We start from the raw sequence: 24,450 nt of genomic DNA, 5'->3' as shown, positions 1-24,450 counted from the left end.
ATCAGCCTAGGTTTATTTTCTCATTTAGTCAGTGTACATAACATCTTGGAAATAGCAGCTGGTGGTAGGGACCATAGATATAGAGACTCTTAAGGATGTTAGCTAAATACATCTGCATTTACCGTCCAAACTAACTTGGCTATAGAACGTTAGCCAACATTACTGTATGATGTTGTATATTTTTATCAGATTTACTAAAGCGTTGGGCTGCTTTGACCTGCTCATTACGTAGCCTTGTGTTCTGAAAGCAGCTTATCGCAGGTTCTGCTACATGTTGCTGTTCACTTTAAGCGCTACTGAGAGACCTACCCATCATTAGTAACAGAAGCTTTAGACGGCCCTGCCATAGCAAACATTTCTGCTATTTTTGCATATTTGCCAGCAAGGGCTTGACTGCAGTTGAAAAGCAAGTTGACGTTTTTTCTCTGTTACACAACTAGGAGTTCTTGAGATGAATGTGACGTTTGTAGCAATGAAAGTGACCCCCAAAGCACCTACTAATAGAGTGCTAGAGGAAGTTTTAAACGGAAGTGCACAAAACAATTAAAAGTTGACATTTTGAGAAATGTAGGCTGGATGCTCCTATTAGAAATGAAAAGTGTAATATCATGCATAGTTTTGTGTGGAAATCGCATAGTTCCACCAGGGAAACTAAGAGCAAAGGCTCAAGCACTACTGCATGAAAAACATTTAGGAATAGTTGAGACAAAACATTTCAGAACAAAGGTGTGGTGGCCTGGTATGGATAAAGTACCCGAAAAATATTGTAATGCCTGCCATCGATGTCACATTTTAGCCAGCCCAGATCCACCTGACCCACTGAGAAACACAACCTTACTGGATCATTTATTTGTTCAGTGATTATTGGGGAACAAATGGAATCCAACATGTGAAAACAACACCAAAATGTAAGCAAGCAAAGAGAAAAAGGGATTGTCCCTCTTTTTGTGTCTTTGTTCTGTCTTTTCTAACCCCCAGTCGGTCGAGGCACAGATGACCGTTCACACTGAGCCTGGTTCTGCTGGAGGTTTTTCCTTCCCATTAAAGGGGGAGTTTTCCTCTCCACTGTCGCTTCATGCTTGCTCAGTATGAGGGATTGCTGCAAAGCCATGGACAATGCAGACGACTCTCCCTGTGGCTTTACGCTCTTTCAGGAGGAGTGAATGCTCCTTGTCAAGACTCAATGCAATCTACTGGGTTTCCTTAGATAGGAAACCTTTTGACCAATCTGTGTAATCTGATCCAATCTGTATAACCTGATTGAATTTGACTTTGGAAAGTGCCTTGAGATGACATGTATCATGATTTGGCGCAATATAAATAAAAATTAATTGAATTGATTGTTAGGATACATCACTGAGGAAAAGAATCAGGATTGCTCATACAGAATGACTAGACTAAAAGCAAGAACTTAGAAAATGTTTGACTATATATCAAAGTATTGAGCATCCTACTATGGGAAAAGGTCCAGCAGAACTTCTGTGTAACTGGAAAATAAGGAGAAAGTCATCAGGCAGCTTTGACAACTGTGCACAAGGAGGAAGAGGTTAGGGAAAGTAAGGACAGCAAGGCAGCATGTTCATGACACACTGTGTACAATTAAAGCCTTGATTTAATTCAGAGTTACTGAATTACTTCATAATCGCATCCAAATGTCCTTGCCTGGATGTGAATCTGATTATTCACATTGTGCCTTTATAGTCAACTGTAATATTTTCTCATTAAAGTCAGAAATACAAAAAGAAAACGTTGTATCGCTTTTTATAGAACTTCTGCTGGCAAATCACATTTTCCCCATTTTTTAATCATTAGCTACAACTTTGTGTTTGATAAAAAAAAAAAAAAGAAAAAAGATTAACGTTTTCCATTCATTAAGTAATTGCTTCCCCGGGTTCGTTAATTCGTGTGCAGGACTTAAATCAAAAACTCAGCCATGGACGCAGAATTCAGTTTCACCTTCGCAAAGGGATGCGCCCGCCGCATCTGCAGGCCGCGACTCTGACTCTGACTCTCCCTGCCAATCCAGCTTGTTTTATTAACTTCAAAAGAGTCACATGAACAAAATAACGCATACAGTTCTGTTCTACTCCCTAACATCTGGTATACCATAAATGGAGTTGTTGTTCTTATTTCTTAGTTCGCTGGTGGTGGCCTTGAAAACATTTCCTCTGCTAATTGCTGACCTGGCCTTGGGACTCTCCTCCGGTACCTTGCACGGACAGCACATTTTACCCTAATCTACTCCCATTCTATTTATGAAGCATATATCAGCATATGAAAGCATCTAAAAGCATATAAAAACATGTTATATGAAACAACCTTCATACAAATGTATAAAAATGGATCAAAGTTAATAAATTCCACAGCAGTAATTGTTTTTCAATTTATTTTTGATTAACAGACTTTAACGCTGCTGTTAAGATTAAATTATTTTGAATAAGGATAGATTTAACATGGGATCATATCTGATGCCGTTGTTGCTTTTGCACTGGCGGCGCCAGGTGTGTGTGTGTGGAGGGGGGGGGGGGTAGTAGTAGGGCTGCAATAGCTCTGTGTGCTGTGTGTGTTGAGAAATCTAAGAACAAATGATCCTTCATAGCACCCTTAGTAAAATGCTTAGCCTCTTATTATGTTTATGAAAATATATTGTCAAAATACTCCAAAGAGGAAACCCTTTTACCCTAAGACACTTTAAACTATTACTTTGCTTATTTTTTAAGTTGGTGTGAAGTTACACAAGTGAAATTAAGCATGTTCTTAGATGTGTAATACAACTAGCGGCAAACATTTTGTGTCATATTGTTTATTATTTACTATGGCGGGGCCTACCATCTTGTTTTATATGCATGTTTTAAAGCTTGTAATAAGTTGTACTTTGAATTCAGGTCAACTATCAGATGAGATTATTGACATTAAAGTAGGTTTTTTAAATTATTTCAGTAATTTGTTTTTATGAAACAAAGGGTAGAAAATCAACTAATCAGATTTGGAAAGAAATTAAATAAATAAATAAATAAATAATGGCAATTTTATATTTAAGCCATGTTGCCCTGCCCTAGTTCCAACTACAATGCAGACTAGGTCCAAAAAGTATGCAAGCATGTTTGTTGATCACGCATAAAAAAATACAAGTCGCTTTCGATTCATCCACTCATGACTTTGTTTGGCCAACCCATTTTTATTAGGCCCGGCTGAAAAGCTATTACTGGCACCACTGGGTTTGATATCTACTTTACTATTGCTTTTCTTAATGTTTTTCCTCAGCATTGACAAGGTAGCTGGTCACTTGATGTAAAGATGTATTGAATTAAATACAGGGCAATTCTTGAAGGACACCTATGACAGATGGATTTCACACCTTTTTTTGTGTTCGTCTATCAAATAAAATCCTGTTAAGATTAATTTAGGGCCTTGTCCACTAGTAGCCAGATATCTGGGAAAACAAACACATTTATTTTTCTTTCTTTCATCCACGGGTAAACTAAATTTTTCATCTCTGAAAATAAACGATTCTGAAAACTCCGGCCAAGGTGGAGATTTCTATAAACTCAGCTTTTGAGCCTGCGTGTGTCCATGACAAGAGGAACTTTTAAAGTTCTGCCGCATCACAGAAAGTGACAAATAATGCCGTACTGACGTCACATGTGTGACCATTGTTATAGAGTTGGCCATACAGTGGAGGAAAAAATGTATGCTATCAAAGAGGTGCTGAGTCCTATGCTGGTGTTGTGATTGACTGTGAACAACATAGGTCTAATAAATGTTAAACTGGACAAATTCACGACCACCTACACCATCTTAGGTCTTTCGTTTCGTCACCTCTGTACCACATAGCATTTCCTGTCTTCACTTCGGTATCAAGACTTTAAAGTAAAAGCACACATGGAACGTTATAAGCATTACATATGGTTCATACACTTTTTGTTTGTTTTTACAAACCCACAATTAAGGAGAATAGTGTAAGTGTGTTGTAGTGTGTTCCCACCTTCAGCTGTTCTGTACTTCTTGTGTATGCAAGAAACAGTGGGATTGTGCTTGCTTTAATAGTTATAAGCAGTTTGTGTCTCAGCTTTTATGTGCAAGTTTACGCCAAAGTGGAGAAAAATGTTTCCTGTAGTTCTCCCACCATCATCACTGACTAAGGTGCAAAACCAGCAGACTCAAGACAAGCAATCCCCACTGAGCCACAGCCACACCTGGAGCAGCCCCTTTGGACCACCATCAGGGCCTGACCACCATAGGGCTGCAAGCCAAACAAGAGAGAATCTGAACGGGACATGTATGTTTTTTGGGATAATTGGGATACTTACTATTATTTTAAATTCCAGATTATTTGAAGAAAACATGCTACCAAAAAAATATATAATTTAGGTATTTCCTGAATGATTTCAAATAAAAAAAATACAACCTCCAAAATCTACTTGTATGACACAATTTCAGTAATAATGTTGGATAAATATAATACCGTACCAATTGCAACCAGACTTTCTAATAGTCATTGATGCTTACTATACATAATATAAATGTATAGAGTGAACTTGCTCGAATGCGAAAACATCTGTTCCCAGGTTTTGTGTTCTTTTTGACTCAGGAAAGTGGGAAAAAAATTATACAATAATATTATTGACGGTAATAAGATTATGAAGAAGAATAAACCTAAAATGAAGAAGGAAATGAGGAGGAGGAGGAATTACAGGAAGAGGAGGACAAAGAAATCTATTTTAAAAACTCAAAAATTGTGTATGAAAACGTATATAGTAGAAAAATACCAAACAATAGGGTATCAATTTGAGGATGGACCACCAAAACAGAAGATGCTGTCAACGTGGGACTACACTTCATCCTGCACCACCTTGACCACCCAAGAATGTAAACCAGAATCCTGTTTGTGGACTTCAGCTGAGCCTTCAAAACCATCAACCCAGTCATCCTTCCCCAGAAGCTCACCCAACTCACAATGCTGTCCTCCATTTGTCAGTGGATCATAGTTTCCCTACTGACCGACAGCAGCAGCAGGTGAGACTGGGGAGTATCTTCTCCTACACAAGAACCATCAGAACTGTTGCCTCCCCACCAGTGGCATCTCTGGCATGATAAGTTACGTGGGGCACAAAAATCCAACACCAATTAGTAGAAACACATTTTTTTGTGATGCATACGACCTGACTTTGATTAATGATAAATTAAACTAGCATAGACCAACACACTAGAAAATCAGTTTTATATAAGCTAAATGCAATTTAATTTTTATACACAAAATTTAAAATAAAGACTCACTGATATTGTTCATTTATTGAACAAAAGATTTACATCAATCCCTCAATGAGCTATCAAGGGCAACCAACACTAGAATAATATTTGCTTTTAGTTTCCATTTTCCTATGCTTTATTTTGTTTAAATCTTCCTACATTTTGTTCCAACTGTTTTTTTTTTTAACTTGCTTTTATTCTGTTTTATTTTCCAATGCTTAATCAATTTGCATAAAGAACTTTGCATTGTCCCTGTACTGAAATGTGCTATGCAAATAAATTTGCCTTGCCTAGACGGTCCAATACTATCAGGCAGATAGTGGGCATTTCCAGTATTTTGATTGGACGATCCGACCTTCGTGCCACGGGATTCATGCCCCACGGCTGTCTGCTCATAGCATGTTGGGCATGCGCACTGCGATTTCAGATGTTCGTTATTTAAACAAACGTTGGTGGGCCGTCCCTAATACCAAGGCGCCTCAAAGGGATTTAGTCTACTGAGCTTGTCAGTTTTCTGGCAGACTTAAATATGTAAACACAAATGTTTGCAACAGAATTTTATTGGTGAGGGAATATGTCTTTCTTACAATATCACTCTATAACGAACGATCAAATCCTGTTGATTATTGCGAACATACAGCTCCACAGCGACATCTGATGGGGGGGGGGCTGGCCCTAAATGCAGAGACGCCACAGCTCCCCAGGGTGTGTTCTCTCCCCACTCCTCATCTCTTGGTACACAAATGACTGCGCCTCAGTGGATCCGTCTATAAAACCCCTGAAGTTTGCAGCAATGATCTTGCTGTCCTAGATCATTGCTGTAATCTAGAACAGCAATGAGTCTGCATAGAGACAGGCGGTTGGTCAGCTGGTCCACCGATGCGGTCAGACAGAGATTTTCTTGTGTTTCCTGGATCATGCTTTTTTTAGTTATTTTTTTCATTTAATGTTTCCTTTATATATTAGTTCTCACTTTTACGGACCGGTTAGTGTATTTTAGTTATTTAATAGTTTTTTTTTAGGTGATTCTGTCTTGTTTAGTTGGTTAGATATCTTCCTATGTTCCTCTCTGTCTGCTTCTGCTAATCATTTCCTCCCCCTCAGCTCTCTGCCCTCATTGGTCTCAGTTGCTCCTAATTTCCTCTAATCACTTCCACCTGTCTTCTGCCTCGTTTTCTCCGCTCTGCACTCTGTTTGCCTCTAAGGTTGGAACTAATGAGTTACAGATTGCGGTGTCGTCACCTTTAAGTCAGATTATTTTTTTTAGCAAAATCTTTGTCTGTTTTGAAGCCATGCTTCAAACTGTTCAGATGAACATGAAGTGTTAAACAATAGGTGGTGATCCTTCATTGCTGGTTTAGCCACAATGGTTACTGTTGTTAAAACAACGATGACAATAATGCTGTTCTTACACAGTATTTTGGGCAAATAAACAGAGCTGAAACATCTCATCTGAAGAGCACTGAAAGGCAGTACCTGGACGACTGACTAAATGTTAACATAAATAATAGAGAACTGCTAAAAACACTCAGTGTGGCTGCGAGTAGCATCATGAATCATGAATGCCGAACTCAGGAACAATCCCACTGCACCGACTTTCTGAATCGTAATACAGTGAATTATGTATATGGACCTCAAAATAAGATAAAAATAGTATTAAAAGGTATTAAGTGAGCCACATATTTAATATTTTTGTTCTTTTGTGATTGAGTCCTTTTTGGGTGCTCTCTTATTTAAGCGTCACCGCAGCAAGTCATTTTCACTTAGACACAGACTTGACAACTGACCAAGAACATTAAGTAAAAACAGTTTGATTTTCATAAGTTATTTCAGAATTATAGAAGAAACAGAATTGGAGTTAAAACAGTAAATCTGGCACACTGCCAGAATAGCAGTATCTTAAGATATCGCTATGAAATATATTCCTTTTTGACAGAAAGACAGCTGAAGTACATAATGTATTCCTTTCTGTATTTTCCCTTTATGTAATTGTTACTAACCTGTCGCCTCAACGATTCCTTCCAAGATGACGATTATCTCAAATTGCTGTCGTATAAGTTGCTCGGGGCCCAGTTCCCACAGTGGACTGGAGACATCAATGTTGTGCTTAATTACTTGAGGTTCAACCAGGAAAAGTCGGTCTGACCCGGTTTCATAGCCAAGGTCAATCTCCGTCTGTTCAAGAGGCAGGAATTCCCCCTCGGTTGTCTGACGGGACTTGATTAACTTTGCTCGAACCTTCGCATCCACCATGTGACTTTCTCGCAGGTCTCCGAGGCGAAACATCAGGCATAGCTGGTCGTCACGGTTTGCAATGACACATGTGCGGCTGAAAAGAAGCGTCTCGGCTCGCTTTTTGGGACGGGATATTTTCACAAACATGCAACCCACCATGAGGGCATCGATCATGGAGCCGACGATGCACTGCATCATGACCAGCAGCACTCCCTCTTGGCAGGTGGGGGAAACAGTCCGTGAGCCATAACCAATGGTACGTTGCGTCTCCACGGAGAAGAGGAGAGCCGATACGAAACCATCCACACCAATGTAGCAGAGATTTTGGTCTCCATGTTTGTTCTGAGTGGTACCAACTTGCTCTTGTCCTAGGTCACCTCGAATGAAGGCATTAACATAATAGAGCAAAGCAAATAAGAACCAGGTAGTTATATAGCACATCATGAATACAAATAGAAACCAGCGGTACTGGAGGTCCACAAAAGAAGTAAAAATGTCAGACAGAAAACGCCCCCTTTCATCAATGTGGCCCAGGTTGACTCTGCACTTCCCGTCCTTGGACACGTAGCGAAGTTGGTCTCTGATTTCTGGGGGAAGTCTGGGTGTTTGGTTGCTTTCACTCTCCAGGAGTTTACTTCGAGCCTTGGCAATCTTCTCCATTTCTCTTCCAGGGCTAGATATGTTGCTGTGTGCTGGAGAAAGTGGGCTGCTGTGGAGAGGACTGCTGTTGATGAAATGAAGGGGACTGGAGGAGCCCATGTTGGGGACACTCAGGGCATGACGACGGAACCGTGAGACATTGTTGGTTTCGTTCAATGAACAGCGACGCCAAGTGCTCTGCTCTTTGTCTGTGAGGCCAGGAGAGCAGGGAGGCAGCAAGCAAACGCTCCCTGGACAAGGGATATCTGTGGTGCTTTTGTAGCGTTTCTTGGCTGGTCCAAAATCAGGAAAAGTCCCTGGCACATTGTCTTTAAGTGTAGGTCTGTCTGCCTCCGTCTGAGGAAGGAAATGCATACATTACCATATACTGCCAAAAAATCACAGGTATGAAAAAGGTTATTGAGGACATTGCAGTCATGCGGAAAAAAAAGCTTTGCTATTTGCTGAAATGTGACGTTTGGATTAAGCATGGTACTTGCTTGCATTTTATATGCAGTTTTTGTTGTTTCAGTACTTGTATTTTTTGGCCACAAAGAGGAGCTTTCTCCCACTAAATGTTTCTCACATATTGAAGTGATTAAACTCCCTTGCTCTAAAGTATCTGACAGCGGTTTACAGCTTGTAAAAGTATCTGTAACTCCTTGAACTTTTCCACATTCTGTCACATTGCAACCAACAACATAAATATATTCATAATACATTTTATTGGAATATCATGTGAAAGACCAACACAAAGTGGTGTACAATTGTGAAGTAGAAAGAAAATTATACATGATCTAAAACATGTTTTAAAACATGTTTTACATATAAATGTAAAAATGTAAACACTCTTCCTTAAAGACCACATTATATGTGGTCTTTAAGGAAGAGTGGCTAGAAGAAAGCCATTATTAAAAGAAAACCATAAGAAGTCCCATTAGTGGTTAGCCAGAAGCCACGTTGGAGACGCCACAAACATTTGGTCAGACAAGAAAGTTGAACTTTTTGGCCAAAATTCAAAACGCTATAAGAACCAACACTGCACATCACTCTAAACACACCATCCCCTCAGTCAAATATGGTAGTAGCAGCATCATGCTCTGTGGGTGCTTCTCTTCAGCAGGGAGAGGGAACATGGTCAGAGTTGAAGATGGATGGAGCCAAATAGTGGGCAATCTCAGAAGAAAACTTGTTAGAGTCTGCAAAAGACTTGAGATCGGGGCGGGGGTTCACCTTGCAGCAAGACCATCCGAAGCATAAAGCCAGAGCTACAATATAATATCTATGTCTTAAAATGGCCTAGTCAAAGTCCAGATCTAAATCCAAAGTCTGGATTTATGGGTAAAAGTTTCAGTCACTAGATGTGCAAAGCTGGTAGAGACATACCCTAAAACACTTTCAGTTGTAACTGCAGCGATAGGAGGTTCCACAAAGTATTGACTCAGGGGGCCCTTTTCAGTTTTTTGTTTGTAAAAGAAAAGAAGAAAAAAAGAAAGAATAAAGGAAATAATGTATAAGTTTCTTTCTACTTCACATTTGTATACCTCTTTGTGTTGATCTTTAACATAAAATTTCAATAAAATAATTTATGTTTATGGTTGTAAGTAAGTGACAAAATGTGGAAAAGTTCAAGGGGTGTAAAAACTTCTGCAAAAGAACTGTAAATCTTTTAATTTGCTCAAAAACAATCATAAGGGGATAAAACTCAGAGCTTCATTCAGAACAAAATAAAGAAAAAACCTTAAAGCAAGGATTAATGCAATATCAGGAAGCGTATTCCCATGGCTATGCAATATTCAATGTTCATTCTATAAAATAAATAAGAGCATAAATAAGAATATTCTTAGTTTTTCACCTGTTAATTTGTAAACATGATGATTTTATTTGAAAATAAGATGTTTTTTTAAATAACAATAATTAGTACTTTAATTATTATTGACTCCGTCCATACCCATGCATTATTGCAGCAGGTTCCTATGATCTTATGCAACAAAACACATCTGTGATATAGGGGAACTGGTATGCAAAGTTAAAAACCTAGTTTGCATACAGGTACAAAATGGAAGTAAGTTGAGACATACTGATGACCCATGGGTACAAACTGGCAAAAGACCGAAAAAGACCAAAAACTGTGTTAGCATTAGCTTTTGTAAATTGAGAGTTGAGATAGAGGGCTTGGGCACATCTTTACTCTCTTGTGCATGTTTGTATTTTTTTATATATATTAAATATGTAGGGCATACCAAGGATACGTATATCTTCTAAAGGTTTGATGTCACTCTTAAGCTTAACACAGTAACTACTAATTAAAGCTTCAATTTGAAATAAAAGTTATTTTGGGCACATTTAGCATAAATACAATTTTTTTTTTTTAGCATTTTGTCAAACAATTATTAGCACAAAGAATATGACTTACATTTATCAAGTAGCTCTCACAATGAATTTTCTCCCCTGTGGGCGTGGAATGGACCACCATGATGGACTGGGGAAGACAAGTCGTAGAGGTCTGCTGCGTTTTTGTCCGGTTGGTACACAGAGGCCCTGTGTTCGTTGTTGCCCCGGTAGATCCAGAGCACTGTGTACTCTCCACATTGCGGTCTTCTCTTGCACCAGGATACATCACAAAAATGTGAGGGTAATGAACACTAGCAGTGGTGGAAGATCATGATGTTGTTACTGCCAAAGTTCTTTGGTTGAATAAAGGCCTAAAGGGCATAAGAAAAATACTCACACGTTATTAGATTCCAGCAGAACACCCATCAAGAGTTACGAAACAATGCAGGCACAGCCATTACATTTGAGCTTTTTAAAGGCAACCTAAAAAAAAATGTATTTGATAGCAAAAGTTAAACAATTATTATCATATATGAAATTAACTAACCTCAATGCTTTCACTCTCCATACCTTCAGTGACAATGAGCAGCTAAGAGTTGGAGTAAAGGCTTTACAGATATATCTTCTCCAGCTAGAGTTAAGCTCCTGCTTCCTGCTGCCTCAGCAGTACTCCCTCTGTATCCCTCAGAGTAGCTCATCTAGCCTTCGATTATACAACATCTACACAGGACAGACCTGTAGTTTTCAACACATATTGACTTGGGCATACCTACCATTCCACACACAATGGGTCAAAGTCAAAGGTTCTCCTAAATCAAAAGAGACTGCATTGATAACAGGGATAGGGGAAACTCCAATGGTTGCTGCTTAATCTAACCATACATTGTTGTATTAGTTTGTACCAATACAGGCAAAGAAATCTTCCTGTTCTTGATCACAAGTAGGGGGTGCCATCTGCCTATTGACTGTACATGCATATGATAGATGCTACACTGGGAAACTGCCCCAATACGGAGGTTTAAAGGTGACAAAATAAAAATATATACAGTATGTTATAAAATTAAAAAAATGTACACGTCCAATTAAATAAATAAATGTGCCCAGAAATAACTGCAACTTAAAATGTCCCAATAAATAATTAAATCTAACATTTTGATACTTTAATCGTTGAATAATGTCTCATTAGGGTGTGCTTCGGTGGAGCAGCGGTTAGCGAGCATGACCCATGTACAGAGGCCTTAGTCCTCGACACGGCCGACCCGGGTTCAACTCCATCCTTTGCTGCATGTCTCTGACCCTCTCTCGTACCCCCTTTCCTGTCATCCCACTGTATGAAAAACAAGCCACTAGTGCCATAAAAACCTAAAAAAAATGATGTCTCGTTAGATAATTAAATAAATTAAGACGTTAAATTATGTCTTTTATTAAAAAGTTAATTTCTAAATACTTTTGATTATTTCACTTTAACTATTTATTTCATGGCTCTGTGCAGCAGTGTCACCATAAAATTGTTTAAACTGTCAACTTGACCCAACAGGCAGGATTCACTCAGCAAGTCAAGAAAAAATTACGAAAGATAATGGATTGTCGCACAACCAGAAAACACGTTCCAGAACTAACAGAAATAAGTCAAATAAATTATTCCAATCAAGAATATAATTTAAAAGAATACAATTTAAAATTCTTCTTCTAACATATAAAGCTCTTAATAATTAAGCTCCATCATATATCAGAGCCGTATGTTCCTAACAGAGCACTTCGCTCTCAGACTGCAGGTCTGCTGGTGGTTCCTAGAGTCTCTAAAAGTAGAATGGGAGGCAGATCCTTTAGCTATCAGGCTCCTCTCCTGTGGAACCAACTCCCAGTTTTGGTCCATGAGGCAGACACCCTGTCTACTTTTAGGACTAATCTTAAAACTTTCCTTTTTGACAAAGCTTATAGTTAGAGTGACTCATGTTACCCTGAGCTATCTCTATAGTTGTGCTGTGATAGGCCTAGGCTGCTGGAGGACATCAAGATCTATTGTTCTCACTCTTTTGAGTTATCCTACTATTCTCAAATTTGCATTACCTGTTGTTATTTCAACTTTTAACTATGCTCTCTGTGTCTTTTTTTCTCTTCAGAGTAGGCACATCTGGTCTGGCGTTCTGTTTGCTGAAACACCATAGGGGGGCAGATCATCTTCCGTTACCATATAACATAGAAAGGATTCCTGGATTAATGTGTGCTTCTGTGCTTTTTCTGTCTCTGCTCTGTCTTCTCTAACCCCCAGTCAGTCGTGTCAGATGGCCGTTCACACTGAGCCTGGTTCTGCTGGAGTTTTTTTCTTCCTGTGAAAGGGGAGTTTTCTTCTCCACCATCACTTAATGTATGCTCGGTATGAGGGATTGCTAAAAGCCATGAATAATGCTGACGACTGTCCACTGTGGCTCTACACTCTTCAGGAGGAGTGAATGCTGTTTGTCAAGACTTGATGCAATCTGCTGGGTTTCCTTAGATAGGAAAGTTTTTGACCAACCTTCCTGTATGATTTAACTGAATTTAACTTTGTAACGTGCCTCGAGATTACATGTGTTGTGAATTGGCACTATATGAATAAAATTAAATTGAACTTAAAGTGATAAAATTATAGATTTTCTTTTCTTTTTTTGCGTTTTTTTCCCTCAATTTTTCTGAGGCCCCTATAGCAACCACCAGTGGCCCCCGCTTCACTTTGAAAAACACGTTTTAGGCAACTCTTCAGACATCTTCAACTCATTTTAGGGAGTTCGAAAACTCCCCAGTCAGCAGAATTCAGTATAAAAAAAGGCACATTCTAATGATATCTTGCATTGCACATCTTGGGAAATTTTTTAGATGAGTCTATGGATAAGATATCGCCTGACTACAGCATGACACACAGGTGCCGTTGCTATGCGTTTGTTACAGCTGCTGCGCAAAGAGAAGTAGCATCAGAAGTACACAAAATTGGTATCTTTTAAAGTCCAGTAAATTTTTATACGTACAATAAAGCATTGCTTTTAGATGACTGTAATGTTACTGAAACCTAATTGATATAAAATGCAGCTTAAGCGAAAATTCAGACTGAAGAAACTCTATTGCCTACCTCCATCAATCAGAGACTCATCCGCCTCCGACGCAAGGCAATCAGCTTTGAACTGCTCCTCCTCAAAGCCAATCAGCATCCTGGGTGCATCTTAAAAAGAACTCCACATCCTCATCTCGGCCTTCTCCTCAGCGAGCAAGCAGTGGCTGCGCGTGTCCGGTTTGGACTCTGTCGACCGGTTTCAACCCACCTCCATCCCCTTCTCCACCATCGTAGCAAGCTCCGCCTGGCTTTCCTACGGTCCTCCTTCAACCTCGTCCCTATCAGAGTATGATTCCTCCTGGACTCTCATGGAATTCCCTGTCACTCCTTAAAACGGTCCGGCAGAAGACCGCCATGCTGAGCCTGGTTCTGCCAGAGGTTTCTTCCCAAGGGGGAGTTTTTTCTCTCCACAGTCGCTTCATGCTTGCTCATCATGGACAGTTCATGCAAACCTGTGTTTATCAAGTTGGACATCTAGCTCAAACAGATCATCATATGGACTAAACAAACTTTGCTTATCTCCACTCCACCACCAGTTTCAGACCCGGGGGGAAATATCCCTATTCTCATACGCCTGCTAATGCATATTCAAGTATAATTCAGCGTGAATTTTTCCTGCCGAGGTCTGAGCGCCAAACTCTTAAAATATTGTATTGTATCTTCTAATTGCCTTTTCTTTCTGTGTGAGTTTTTCAGATTGAAATGTAAATTTTATTCTAGGAAAAATAGGTATGTCATGAAAAGTAGCACGGTGCTTACAATACTAAAACAAAACATTTTTCCTGGTTAAATAGAACAATATAATACAAGGATGTATTAATTTATAGTTATCTATTAGTGGAGTTTAGGACGGGTACACAGAATCTGAGTTTTTGGACATCTTAACATCAAACAAATGGGCTTTAAACTAGTTGTGCAGGACAGGCTATGTCATCGTTTTGACTTAACACTGGTATTTGTCTTAATTCCTCCATTGCAAACAAATTTAAATTTACAGCTGACCAGAGCTGCAAGGCGAGCCGGAGGCCTCTCTCGAGCAGGCTTAAAAGCTGGCGCACATGTTGCTATGACAACAAGTGCAGGATGTCTTTCGAAGAACCAAACGATCCAAGATCATGCCAAAGCTATATTCATGCCAGAGCTATATTATACACTGGAATGCTGATTTTGCCGAAAAACTGAAGTCCCTGGCCGCCATCTTGCTACTCCCTACTCTCACAGAATCCCATAGGATTTGGTTGCAACAACAAGCAGTTTTTTGGCTGTGTGAAAACGTTTCATAGGTAATTCTACAGTCAGTGGATGTACTAACACTATCAACTACTAGGAAATTAGGTGCTGAAATATTTTACATGTTATTCATATTAAATATATATATGTATATATAAGTATGTGTATACGTATATATGTATACATATTTATACATATATGTAAATATATGTTTTTGTATATTGTTATTTATATATTTATAAATGTTACATATGTATATTTAAATAAATAGAATGCAAAATATTTCAGCACATGACTTTCTCAGTACTTGATAGTTTTAGAACATAACATAAAAGTATGTGGCATTTGACATTTTAAAAGTCTTAAGCCCCCCCCTGAACATGAGAAAATCCTCGTTATTCGATGCTGTAGCGCACATATTCCCTAGTCACTGGAGGAAAATAGGGAGTACCAATATGGCGGCTGGTGGCTTCAAAGCGACTCGGACCCTGGAACAGCTGAGCATCTTTATGACAGTGCACTTTTACTTTCGCCCTCTGGGGGGAGCCTCGCTGGAAAATCAACCCCGGTTGCATAGTATACCTTTAAAAGCACAGCCTCACAGCTATAAAGAGCAAGCTTTGCTGAAGATGGGGTTCTCGGATATATGCTTCGATCTAACTACCTACTGGGATTCAATACGCAAAAAGTGTGTTCCGTGTGAAACAAAAGCTGGTACGGCTATATTGCTGTTTTATTACATTATTTATTTTTATATTAAGATATGAATTTCATACTTGTGCTCTGTTTATTAAACAGGTTACGAAGTTACTAAAAATTGTGGACGCGACGATGAAGGTGGAGTCCACACGAACAAGTTTACGCCGTGCAAACCCGACACGTTCAACGACGGGACGTCCGCTCACTGTCGGAGCTGCTCCACATGTCCTCCTGGGACTTTTATCCGGGGACAATGCACGTCAACATCGGACACAATTTGCGAGGAAGACAAGTAAGAAAGCTGCCACCCGCACCGTTATTTGTTAGTAAACAAAAAAACCTTTCGTGCATTTGTGAATTTGTGCAGATGTTTTTAACTCGTGGCATTATTTTCTCTTCTTGGGTGGCTTCTGCCGCATTACTGAAGAAACGCGTCTCAAACTCCTCCAACTCCAGCAGCCACCCTGGTGAGACCTTCTGTCTGAAACGCACTTTGACTTACTTCAGACTACCTCATCAGCAAAGCGTCTTTCGTGTGTTTTTGTTTCTTCCTCAGGAGTCTCGTACAACCACCCATGCGACAGCACCGTCCAGCACCACAGCAACGGTAGTTTTTCCGCTACTCGTTTTTTGCAGATTAGAACCTGCAGCTTTTTTTTTTTGCTTTGTTGGGGCGGAAAATTACTCCGTCGCTGTTTAAGTCGGAAATAAGCCCACATATTCAAAATAAAAATTCCCGGCCGCTCAGGTTTCTGTGGTAAAGTTTTATTTACGTACATTTTCAAACGACGTTTCCAGGAAATTGGTGTTATCTGATGGCGGATATCACATTTTCTCAGCACTTGTGTACAAACTCTGTAGTCCTGTGTATATATATATATATATATATATATATATATATATATATATATATATATATATATATATATATATATATGGCTTGTGGCTTGTCTCATATATTTTTGCATAGAGAGTTGTTTTAAGAAATATTAGTGAGCATAATGTCTTATTATCGCGATCCTTCTGACCGTTTTTGCTTACATGCAGGAGAACACTCTAGACACATTACACAATTCCAAGTCCAGACTCGAAGGAACGCTTAAAATGTGACAAATTCCTCTACAATAACAGAGCCAAAAGTAATATTAGGCCCAGGCAGCCATGTCTGCATTTTAAATTGTTTTTGCAAACCCAGATGTTTGAGAAAGCTGTTTCACATCTGTGTTGAGCTGAGCAACATCTGGAAGCTCTGCATCCGGCCCAGGACTACTCAACTACATTTTACAATTCTTTGATCTTTGCCTGTGAGACTAGAAGGTTTTGATTGTTTTAAAGTCATGTAATTTGACCATAAAAAGAAAACACACAAAACCATATACTCATCTTCAGTTAAAAAAAAAATTCAACAAGTGTTTCTTAAGTGTTTGACTAAGTGTTTGTCCCGGTATAGGGAAAAAAGTTAGTCATTTTTAACCTGAAAAGAACTTTTCACGTTTGTTGCTCTATCTGCTTGCAGTACCACCAAACTGTCTAAAAGCAGCCAGTAGACCCTCCTGCAATGTCTTGCAGTAAAGAGACAGCTCAGTGTGGTTGAAGACCAACCCAATCTGCAGGGTCAGGGTTACTTGTTGTTTCTTTTCGCACCTTCGCTTAGCTTCATTGCAGACATCCATGCACAATGTCATACCTCTGGTCATGTGGTCTTATTATGGTGAATCTGCACACAGTGCTTTGTTTGCTAACAAATAGAGCCAAAACAAAATGTAAAACGTAGAAGTAAAATATAAGTCATCAGGGTGCAATAATTTAATTGGAGCACCTTTGTATGCAACCAAGGTGAACTACTGCCGTTGAAATGCGTGAAGTAATGGTAGATGACTAGGCACCTAGTAATAGTAGATGACTAGGGCTCCTTTTAAGGTTTTCTTCCAGTTATTTATAAATGAACAGGAACCAATGTAATTAACATGTATCTAAATTTTCCAATCTACTTTTAAATCAAGGTTCTTCTGAACGAGGCCTGGGGTGATTCACATGAGTCAGGTTTTCCGAGAGGAAAGCTCCATCTTAAATAAGAGCCACCTGTTTGACAATTGTTTTTTACCAAAATAAGTGATCTTCGCACATTGAACTGCCGCTCATATTTTGAACACCGGCTTTTTAGTCAGTAATTTAGTTACAAAGAATCATCAGCATGCACGTCAATAATGTTGGGTTTGCTGGTTTTCTATTTAACCCTTTGGCACTTCTACTGAATGATTCGCCTTGGAGATAGATCATTTCTGCCAAAACAGTGAGCGATCTGTTTAGTGATGTGATTTATTGTCTTTATTTTAGATGTACCAAACAACCAACTTGCTGGTAACAAGCAATGAGCCACATGCACCTCTGTGTAAGTTACTGAGACTTGAGTCTCCAAGTTGGCATTTTGTTGTTGTCTAAATATCAGTTAAATTGTTTCTGTTCTTTTTTTTTTTTAAAGGGCCAGTACCAATAGCAGTGATTGCATTCTTTATGCTGGTTGCTACCGTTTTTGCTTTGAAAATGAAAAACAGAAGAGGTTTGTGTGCAAGCTCACTCATCTAAGTTAAGATCTCTGCACCTATATGTGCATTTATATATAAAGTATGTCGCAAAGGTGGGTGGACCCCTCAGGTTTTTGCATTTACTTTACATGGGTCTTTTTATGGGACATCACTGAAGATATGACACCTTGTTAAAATGAAAAGTTGTTTTTATTGCATCGTAAATTTGCTGTCCCCTCAAAATAACTCTAAACACAGCCTAAAGTCTAAAGCAACTGCGACATAAATGAGTACACTCCTAAGTGAAAATGTCTAAATTGTGCCTAATTCATCGACCATCAAATTAATTTTCTTTTTATTTATTAAAATTTCTCGACTCACCATCCTGCCTCTGCTATGCTGTCTGCACTTAGGTCCTCTCTAGGAGCCACCACTGCTGACAGAATAAACCCGTGAGGAGTGAATTATTAACACAGTTTGTGTTCTCTGTTCTGCTGTTTTTTTTTTTCAAACAGGGACACATTATACATGAAATTATACAAATTAAATATTTCTCTTAAGGATGGCTGAATAGTATGGTGGACACACCTAAAATGTCCCAATACATTTAAAAATAGGAAAATGTCATACAATAATGTCTTTTTAAAATATCTAATTTTTAATATAATTTAATTGAGATTCATATTTATTTTCTCCATTTATTTCCAACATTTAATTTAACAGTTTTACATGTTTTTCTTTTACTTATAGATGCATTTATATCTCTTTTATTTCCCCTTTGAATTTTCTCGCCTTGTTTTTTTAAATCCCCACAAGCCATTTCACTTACATCTATTCTTTTGACATATTTCTGTCTCTTTTTTTTTTTTTACTTTTCATCATGCAAATAAGCTGGCTGGTCCTTGGTTGGGTCAGCTCCTCTATTATTGGTCAGTCAGCAGTTAAGTGAAGGATCCGTTCCCTCCATAAATATACTTCTATACTGAGCAGCAGTGAGACTGATGTTCTCATTTAAATTTCACCCATGCTTTCTCAGTACGCGTCTGACAGGCTTTCAACTCTTTTTTTTTTTTTTTTTTGAGCCGAGCGCGAGCACAGAGCAGGCAGAGACAGTTCTGTAAGAAAATTCAACGGGGAAATAGGAGACATAAATGCATAGATAAATAAAAGGAAAAAAATTAAATACAGTCAAATTAAAATCGAATGCTTAAATAAATACAAAAAAAGTGTGAAGGTCCATTAAATTATAAAATGTGGTAAATTAAATGAATTAAATATTTTAAACAAGGACATTGATAAATGTAAAATAAGTTTTTTAATTCATTTGTACATTTTAAGTGTATTGGTTTATTTATTGGTCCATTTATATATTTCTTCTTTTATTGCTAATATTGTCAGTTCCGGCCCTCCTTTAGTGAAATATCTAATTTGTATAATACCGGTCACAAGTGTGTCTTATCTGCAGTTGAGTATTGCGGTGGGATTGTCATAATTTGGGGATGCAGCCAACTGTGGGGTTCTACAGTTCACCCAGTGTACCATGAATGCAACATGTACTGTGTCATGCTGAAGCAGAGCCCATTCCCTTTCAGAAACTGGGCTGCAGGGCAGTAACATGATAACGACTGGCCAAAAAAAACTCCAAGATAACCACTGCTTTGCTAAGAAATTAGGAATAAAAGTTCTAGACTGGACTTTGGGCACAGTTTGGATATTTTTTTAGGCCTGTACTCATTTTGTTGACAGTGGTTTAAGTGGTAATGGCTGTTTGTTGAGTTATTTTGAGGGGACAGCGAATAATAATTATATTTGTATAGTTATACAAGCTGTACGCTGACTACTTTACAGCGTATTAAAATGTCATACCGCTAGTGTTGTCCCATAAAAAGACATAAAAACAGATATGAGGGGTGTACTAACTTTTGAGACATGCCTACTCTCTCTTTCTGTCTTTGTTTGTTCGGGGAACTTGCAAACAGGTCCAAAAGACAGTTGCTGCAAAAGTTTACATGCACTCTTCATGGACATGAATGTAACATTCAGGCTTTTAATAATTTTTCACTTTTAATGGTTCCAACTGTTTTTATTCCTGGGTGGAATGATGATACAAAAGGCAGGATCATAAATGATTTGTACTGGGTCAATTATATGCATGCACCCTCAATAATGTTTGGACACGCATCTCTTGCCTTGCACCTCAGCTGGATTCTGTTTGCAGCCATTATCAATCTTCTGGTATAATTCTAGCAGCATATTTGTCCACTCGCATTGACTGAAATGGTAGAGTTTATTTAAATTGGTTGGTTTCCAAACACCAACCAGGCTTTTAAGCATAATGCTCAAATTTACAAAAGTATTTAGGTGTCCTTATGCTGACCTGTTTTTTTTCTGGCATCATTGCCCAGTTTGAACACCTAATTGGGTATTATGTTTCAACAATCAAACCCAAACAGCCTCCATCAGCTGAGAGGTCCTTGTTAAGGAGACCACCAGGCCCCAAGCTGATATTTAACTGGAAACTGTTGAAACCCCAATGTTTTGCTCTGGCTGCGGACCAAGAAATAATACCCTGCTAAATAGTAATATCATGCAGCGTAACTGAAAGTTTTCAGCTTCCCACACGGGGAAACCAAGGACTTTCTGGTAAAAGGGTAGACAGGGTTGAAGTTAGCACCTTGGTGGTTTTCTAGAGAAGCAGTCATATTATTTGGAACCATTGAGCGGTATTCAGCCTACTATTTTGTTAACATGACTCAAATCTGGAGCCAGTCCTTTTTCCCCAAATCTCCAAGTGTTTAACTACTGAACCCCATTGTTCCAACTGTTCTCTGTTAAATTATTTTAGAAATGGCTGGTCTGAAAAAAAAACAACAACAACTGCTGAATCATTCATAAAAAGGCTATATCAGGTTTTTAACCTTAGCAGCAATAACATAACAATATCTCATAGCTGACTTATACCTTACATAAAGGTTTGTTGTTAGGGTGAAAGTAGTTGTCTTATCTGATGGCTCTGCACCCACAAGCTGTTAACTTAACTCAGTGCCCTTCAGAACAGTTAAAACATCACAGAAATTATGCGGGTGTTGCAGATCCGAGCATTTTGAGATAAACTGTTGAACGTTGGCTGAAAGCATCAACTCATCAGTGCCTTGTAAAATGCCTCCTGCTGATGCTTTCGTTAGTCAAACGAGGCAAAGATTGAGCTATTTGGCCACAATGAATATCAGGTTTTCAAAGCTAAGTACTCTGAACCAGCGGTCAAGCACAGCAGTGGCAGCATCATGCTGAGGGTCTGCCTTGCAGCCAGTGGTACTGGTGCATCGCACAATTGAATAGAAGATTGGATATTTTGGACCACTGCTGGCAGTGTTCAATTTTACCTCAATTTAATAGTTAGATGAGTAAAAAGTGCGGAAAGCCTGAGTTCCTTTAAATCAAGATTAAAAACACATTTGTTTAGGATTGCCTTCAACTGTTTTAGTTAAACTGTTTTACTGAAACTTTGTAGTCCAGCTGTTTTTAATGTTTGCTTTTAGTTTCTATTTTTCCATGTTCTATTTTGTTTCTACATTTTATTCCTACTTGCTTTTATTCTTTTTTTCCCCTGCATTTTAATTTTGTAAAGCGCTTTGCATTGTCTCTGTACTGAAATGTGCTATACAAATAAATTTGCCTTGCCTTGCCTTGCCTTGCCTTGCCTTGCCTTGCCTTGCCTTGCCTTGCCTTGCCTTGCCTTGCCTTGCCTTGCCTTGCCTTGCCGTAAAACCTGGATGCAGTTGAGTGTCCCAACCTGGTGGTTGATGCCAAGCAGATGAAAACTGGGTTTGGAACGGATGAAGCAGGGTAAATATGAAGCTTTTAGAAAGTCCCTGGACCTCAGTTGAATATCTCTGGATTCTGTCTAAAAGCTGAGTCAGTGCCAAGAGACCAGCTTGTTTAAATGAAGACTTTTGTAGCCAGCATTAAGACAGTAGGCTGTCTATGGCTACATAAAGCTGTATTTGTAGGTTGTTTTAACTGTTGACTCTAAAAAGAAAAAGCAGAGTGGTTGAAATGAATAATTTAAAAGCCTGAAAATAATGCAACATTCACACCCATGAAGAGCGGATGCAAACCTCTGCTCAGAAATGGTAGTACAGCGAACCAGCATTACAAAAATAACCATGTCTCTTACTGTTTACCACAGGTGTGTGTAAAAATGTGTGCTGTAAAAGAAGAGCATCATATAAGGGGGAAGGTTTTTCCCCCATCTCCTCCTCTGGAAGCAACAGCGAGGTGCTGGAGGACATTCTCGGTGAGGGAAAATGTTTCAAAATGCATTATATAAACCAATTGGATTAGAAATAAGTGTAAGGATGGTGGTAAGTGCTGGTTACACACACACACACACACACACACACACACACACAAACCAATGATGAACATCATAGTTACTGCACATATGTAGTATGGGTGTAGATCACCAGTTTCATCACAATATGATGTTATATCAATTTGCTTGGATGATGATACGATATTTGCCGATATAATAAAGTCTGTTACGATTTTCGATCGATGCGATCCATGTGATATAATGTGGTATTATCTGGCCATCTAACACTAATATTTACATTGAAATCAACTCACAAAAAATATAATTTGACCATCTTATTTCTAACATTTTACAGGTATCAGGCATTTAAATCAAACACTGCATTCTTCTGATTTTATAAAAAAAAAATAATAATAATAGATCACCTGTTCGCTATAGTCTCGTGTCAAAATAAAGGCGTATCTTAAAAATTACTATATTGATAGTTTCATTTTGCAGCAATGTAATTGGATCGTCAATCATTTAATCAATATATCAATGTGGATCAATGTATTGTTACACCCCTAATATGTAGTACATAAAGTTTGAGTTGGTTGATGAGAAGTGGTCTTTTTGTAAAAGCTTATAAAGAATTTATCTTCTCTTAAACAGCAGACAGACGTTTCCTCTCGTTGAATGCTGAAAGGCTCACGTTATAGCCAAGGTCTGGCAAAAGCTGACTGTGCTTCTACTTATATATCAACTTGACCATTAAGATAACATTTTTCTTCCTGGGTAACATATCTGTAAACAACTGTTGGATTAGCCGGCTCCTAATGCCAGACGTGACGCCATGGATGTTTGCCAAAATGTTACATGGCGTCAAGAATGATTTATCAAGATGTAAACAGTTTAGATATTCGTCATGTATGCCTGTTTTGCGTGTTATTCTTTGAGAGATAGTGTATGTCTGCTGGTCTATGTAAGAGTTTTCGTGCGGCATTTAAAACTCTTCCATCGCCTGGACATAGTGTGAAGTAGCTTTCCTCAGTCATAACATATTTTAAGAAAAGACTTTTCCCTGGTCCGGCTTCCTCCTCTGACCATAAGATGTGTTCCAGTAAAGGAGATCAGAAATAATTTTAAGAGAAGACAAGATACAAGCGGGCGTTTTCTGATACTTTTTTGCTCTTTCTGTTTTGTTCTTCTGTAGACGCTAAAATCCTGGCGGCACCTTTGCACACAGTTCTGGATGACCTCGATGTCTTGGAAGAGTTGGTGATTCTGTTGGATCCAGACACTCAGGGCATAAAGAGCACAAAGCATCTGGCGTCTCTCTGCTCCTTCCCTTCCACCTGGATCACTTACACTTACTCCATGAAGGACAGTAAAAGCCCCCTGAAAGCCGTGCTGGAAGGGGTCACCAGCAAGCAGCCCGATTGGACTGTGGCCCACCTAGCCCAGCTGCTCAGACAAATGGGTCGGAACGACGCCCTCGCTGTTCTCATCAAACTCAGACCTGGTCCACATGCAGGATATGTGTGAAACCTTTTCTTCCCCCTTCTGGCAGCAAGGGGTGCCTGTTAAACAGAAGTCAATATGATGCCTCAGCCATCTCCCACAGGTCTGCGTAAATATTCTAAAAATATTCGACAATGATTCCTACCACCCATCTGCGTCTTCTGGATTTGCGTATGACCGCCAAGGATATGGAAAAAGTCATTTCCAACTCTGTTCCAGTGTTTGATGATGGTGTTAAAATTCAATACTGCGGTTGGCACATGCTGAAAGTAATTTAGTCAGCGCCCTTCGGTATTACTGGAAAGCCTGTTAAAGGTATATGGAAAAAATACCATAAATTCAGTGTTAGTGCAGCTGGATAATGGCGTCATGATTTTATTTTTATATCCAACTTTAGATGTTTTTTTTAAGCTTCTTTACTTTTTATGTAGCAGTAATCAGTAAGAATTGTGTTTCCCTGGCCTAGAGACATTATGCGACACAAATTTCTCTTGCTTTCAACTCTTCAAAATAAGAAATATAAGACATTTATGTTAATGTTCATAAACCTAGGAAATGGATAGAGGAAAATCTATACTTTTTGTTGTGCACTTGGAAAATTTATATGAAGTCTGAATAAATATCTTTATAATCTT

At 38.8% G+C, this 24,450-nt stretch overlaps 2 protein-coding genes across 6 annotated transcripts in view; one reads left to right on the top strand and one right to left on the bottom strand.

The window, feature by feature from the left end:
• LOC105926289 (G protein-activated inward rectifier potassium channel 3) overlaps window positions 1–16,025 on the bottom strand; it is a 20,345-nt gene extending 4,320 nt beyond the window's left edge. The window contains exons 1-4 of one of the 5 annotated variants that reach the window (XM_036132199.1): window positions 11,029–11,040; window positions 10,856–10,941; window positions 10,541–10,727; window positions 7,251–8,481 (exon numbers count right to left, since the gene is read on the bottom strand). In XM_036132199.1, coding sequence (XP_035988092.1) covers window positions 7,251–8,481; window positions 10,541–10,727; window positions 10,856–10,884 — 1,447 coding nt within the window. In that variant the 5' untranslated portion in view covers window positions 10,885–10,941; window positions 11,029–11,040. Of the gene's footprint in view, window positions 1–7,250; window positions 8,482–10,540; window positions 10,830–10,855; window positions 11,068–15,977 lie in introns of those variants that run through there. The other 4 variants (XM_036132208.1, XM_036132203.1, XM_036132189.1 and 1 more) reach the window with 4 other exon arrangements.
• Window positions 15,349–24,450, top strand: igflr1 (IGF-like family receptor 1; the record flags this gene model as incomplete). The annotated part of the gene is made up of 8 exons (XM_012862598.3): window positions 15,349–15,490; window positions 15,575–15,767; window positions 15,903–15,942; window positions 16,032–16,082; window positions 17,813–17,867; window positions 17,958–18,035; window positions 22,190–22,297; window positions 23,508–24,450. Coding segments are annotated over 8 exons (999 nt in total), but the record flags the coding sequence as incomplete, so codon positions are not given.

Source organism: Fundulus heteroclitus, chromosome 3, assembly GCF_011125445.2.
Source record: "Fundulus heteroclitus isolate FHET01 chromosome 3, MU-UCD_Fhet_4.1, whole genome shotgun sequence".
NCBI lineage: Eukaryota > Metazoa > Chordata > Actinopteri > Cyprinodontiformes > Fundulidae > Fundulus > Fundulus heteroclitus.
This window is presented reverse-complemented; position numbering and strand designations above follow the sequence as displayed.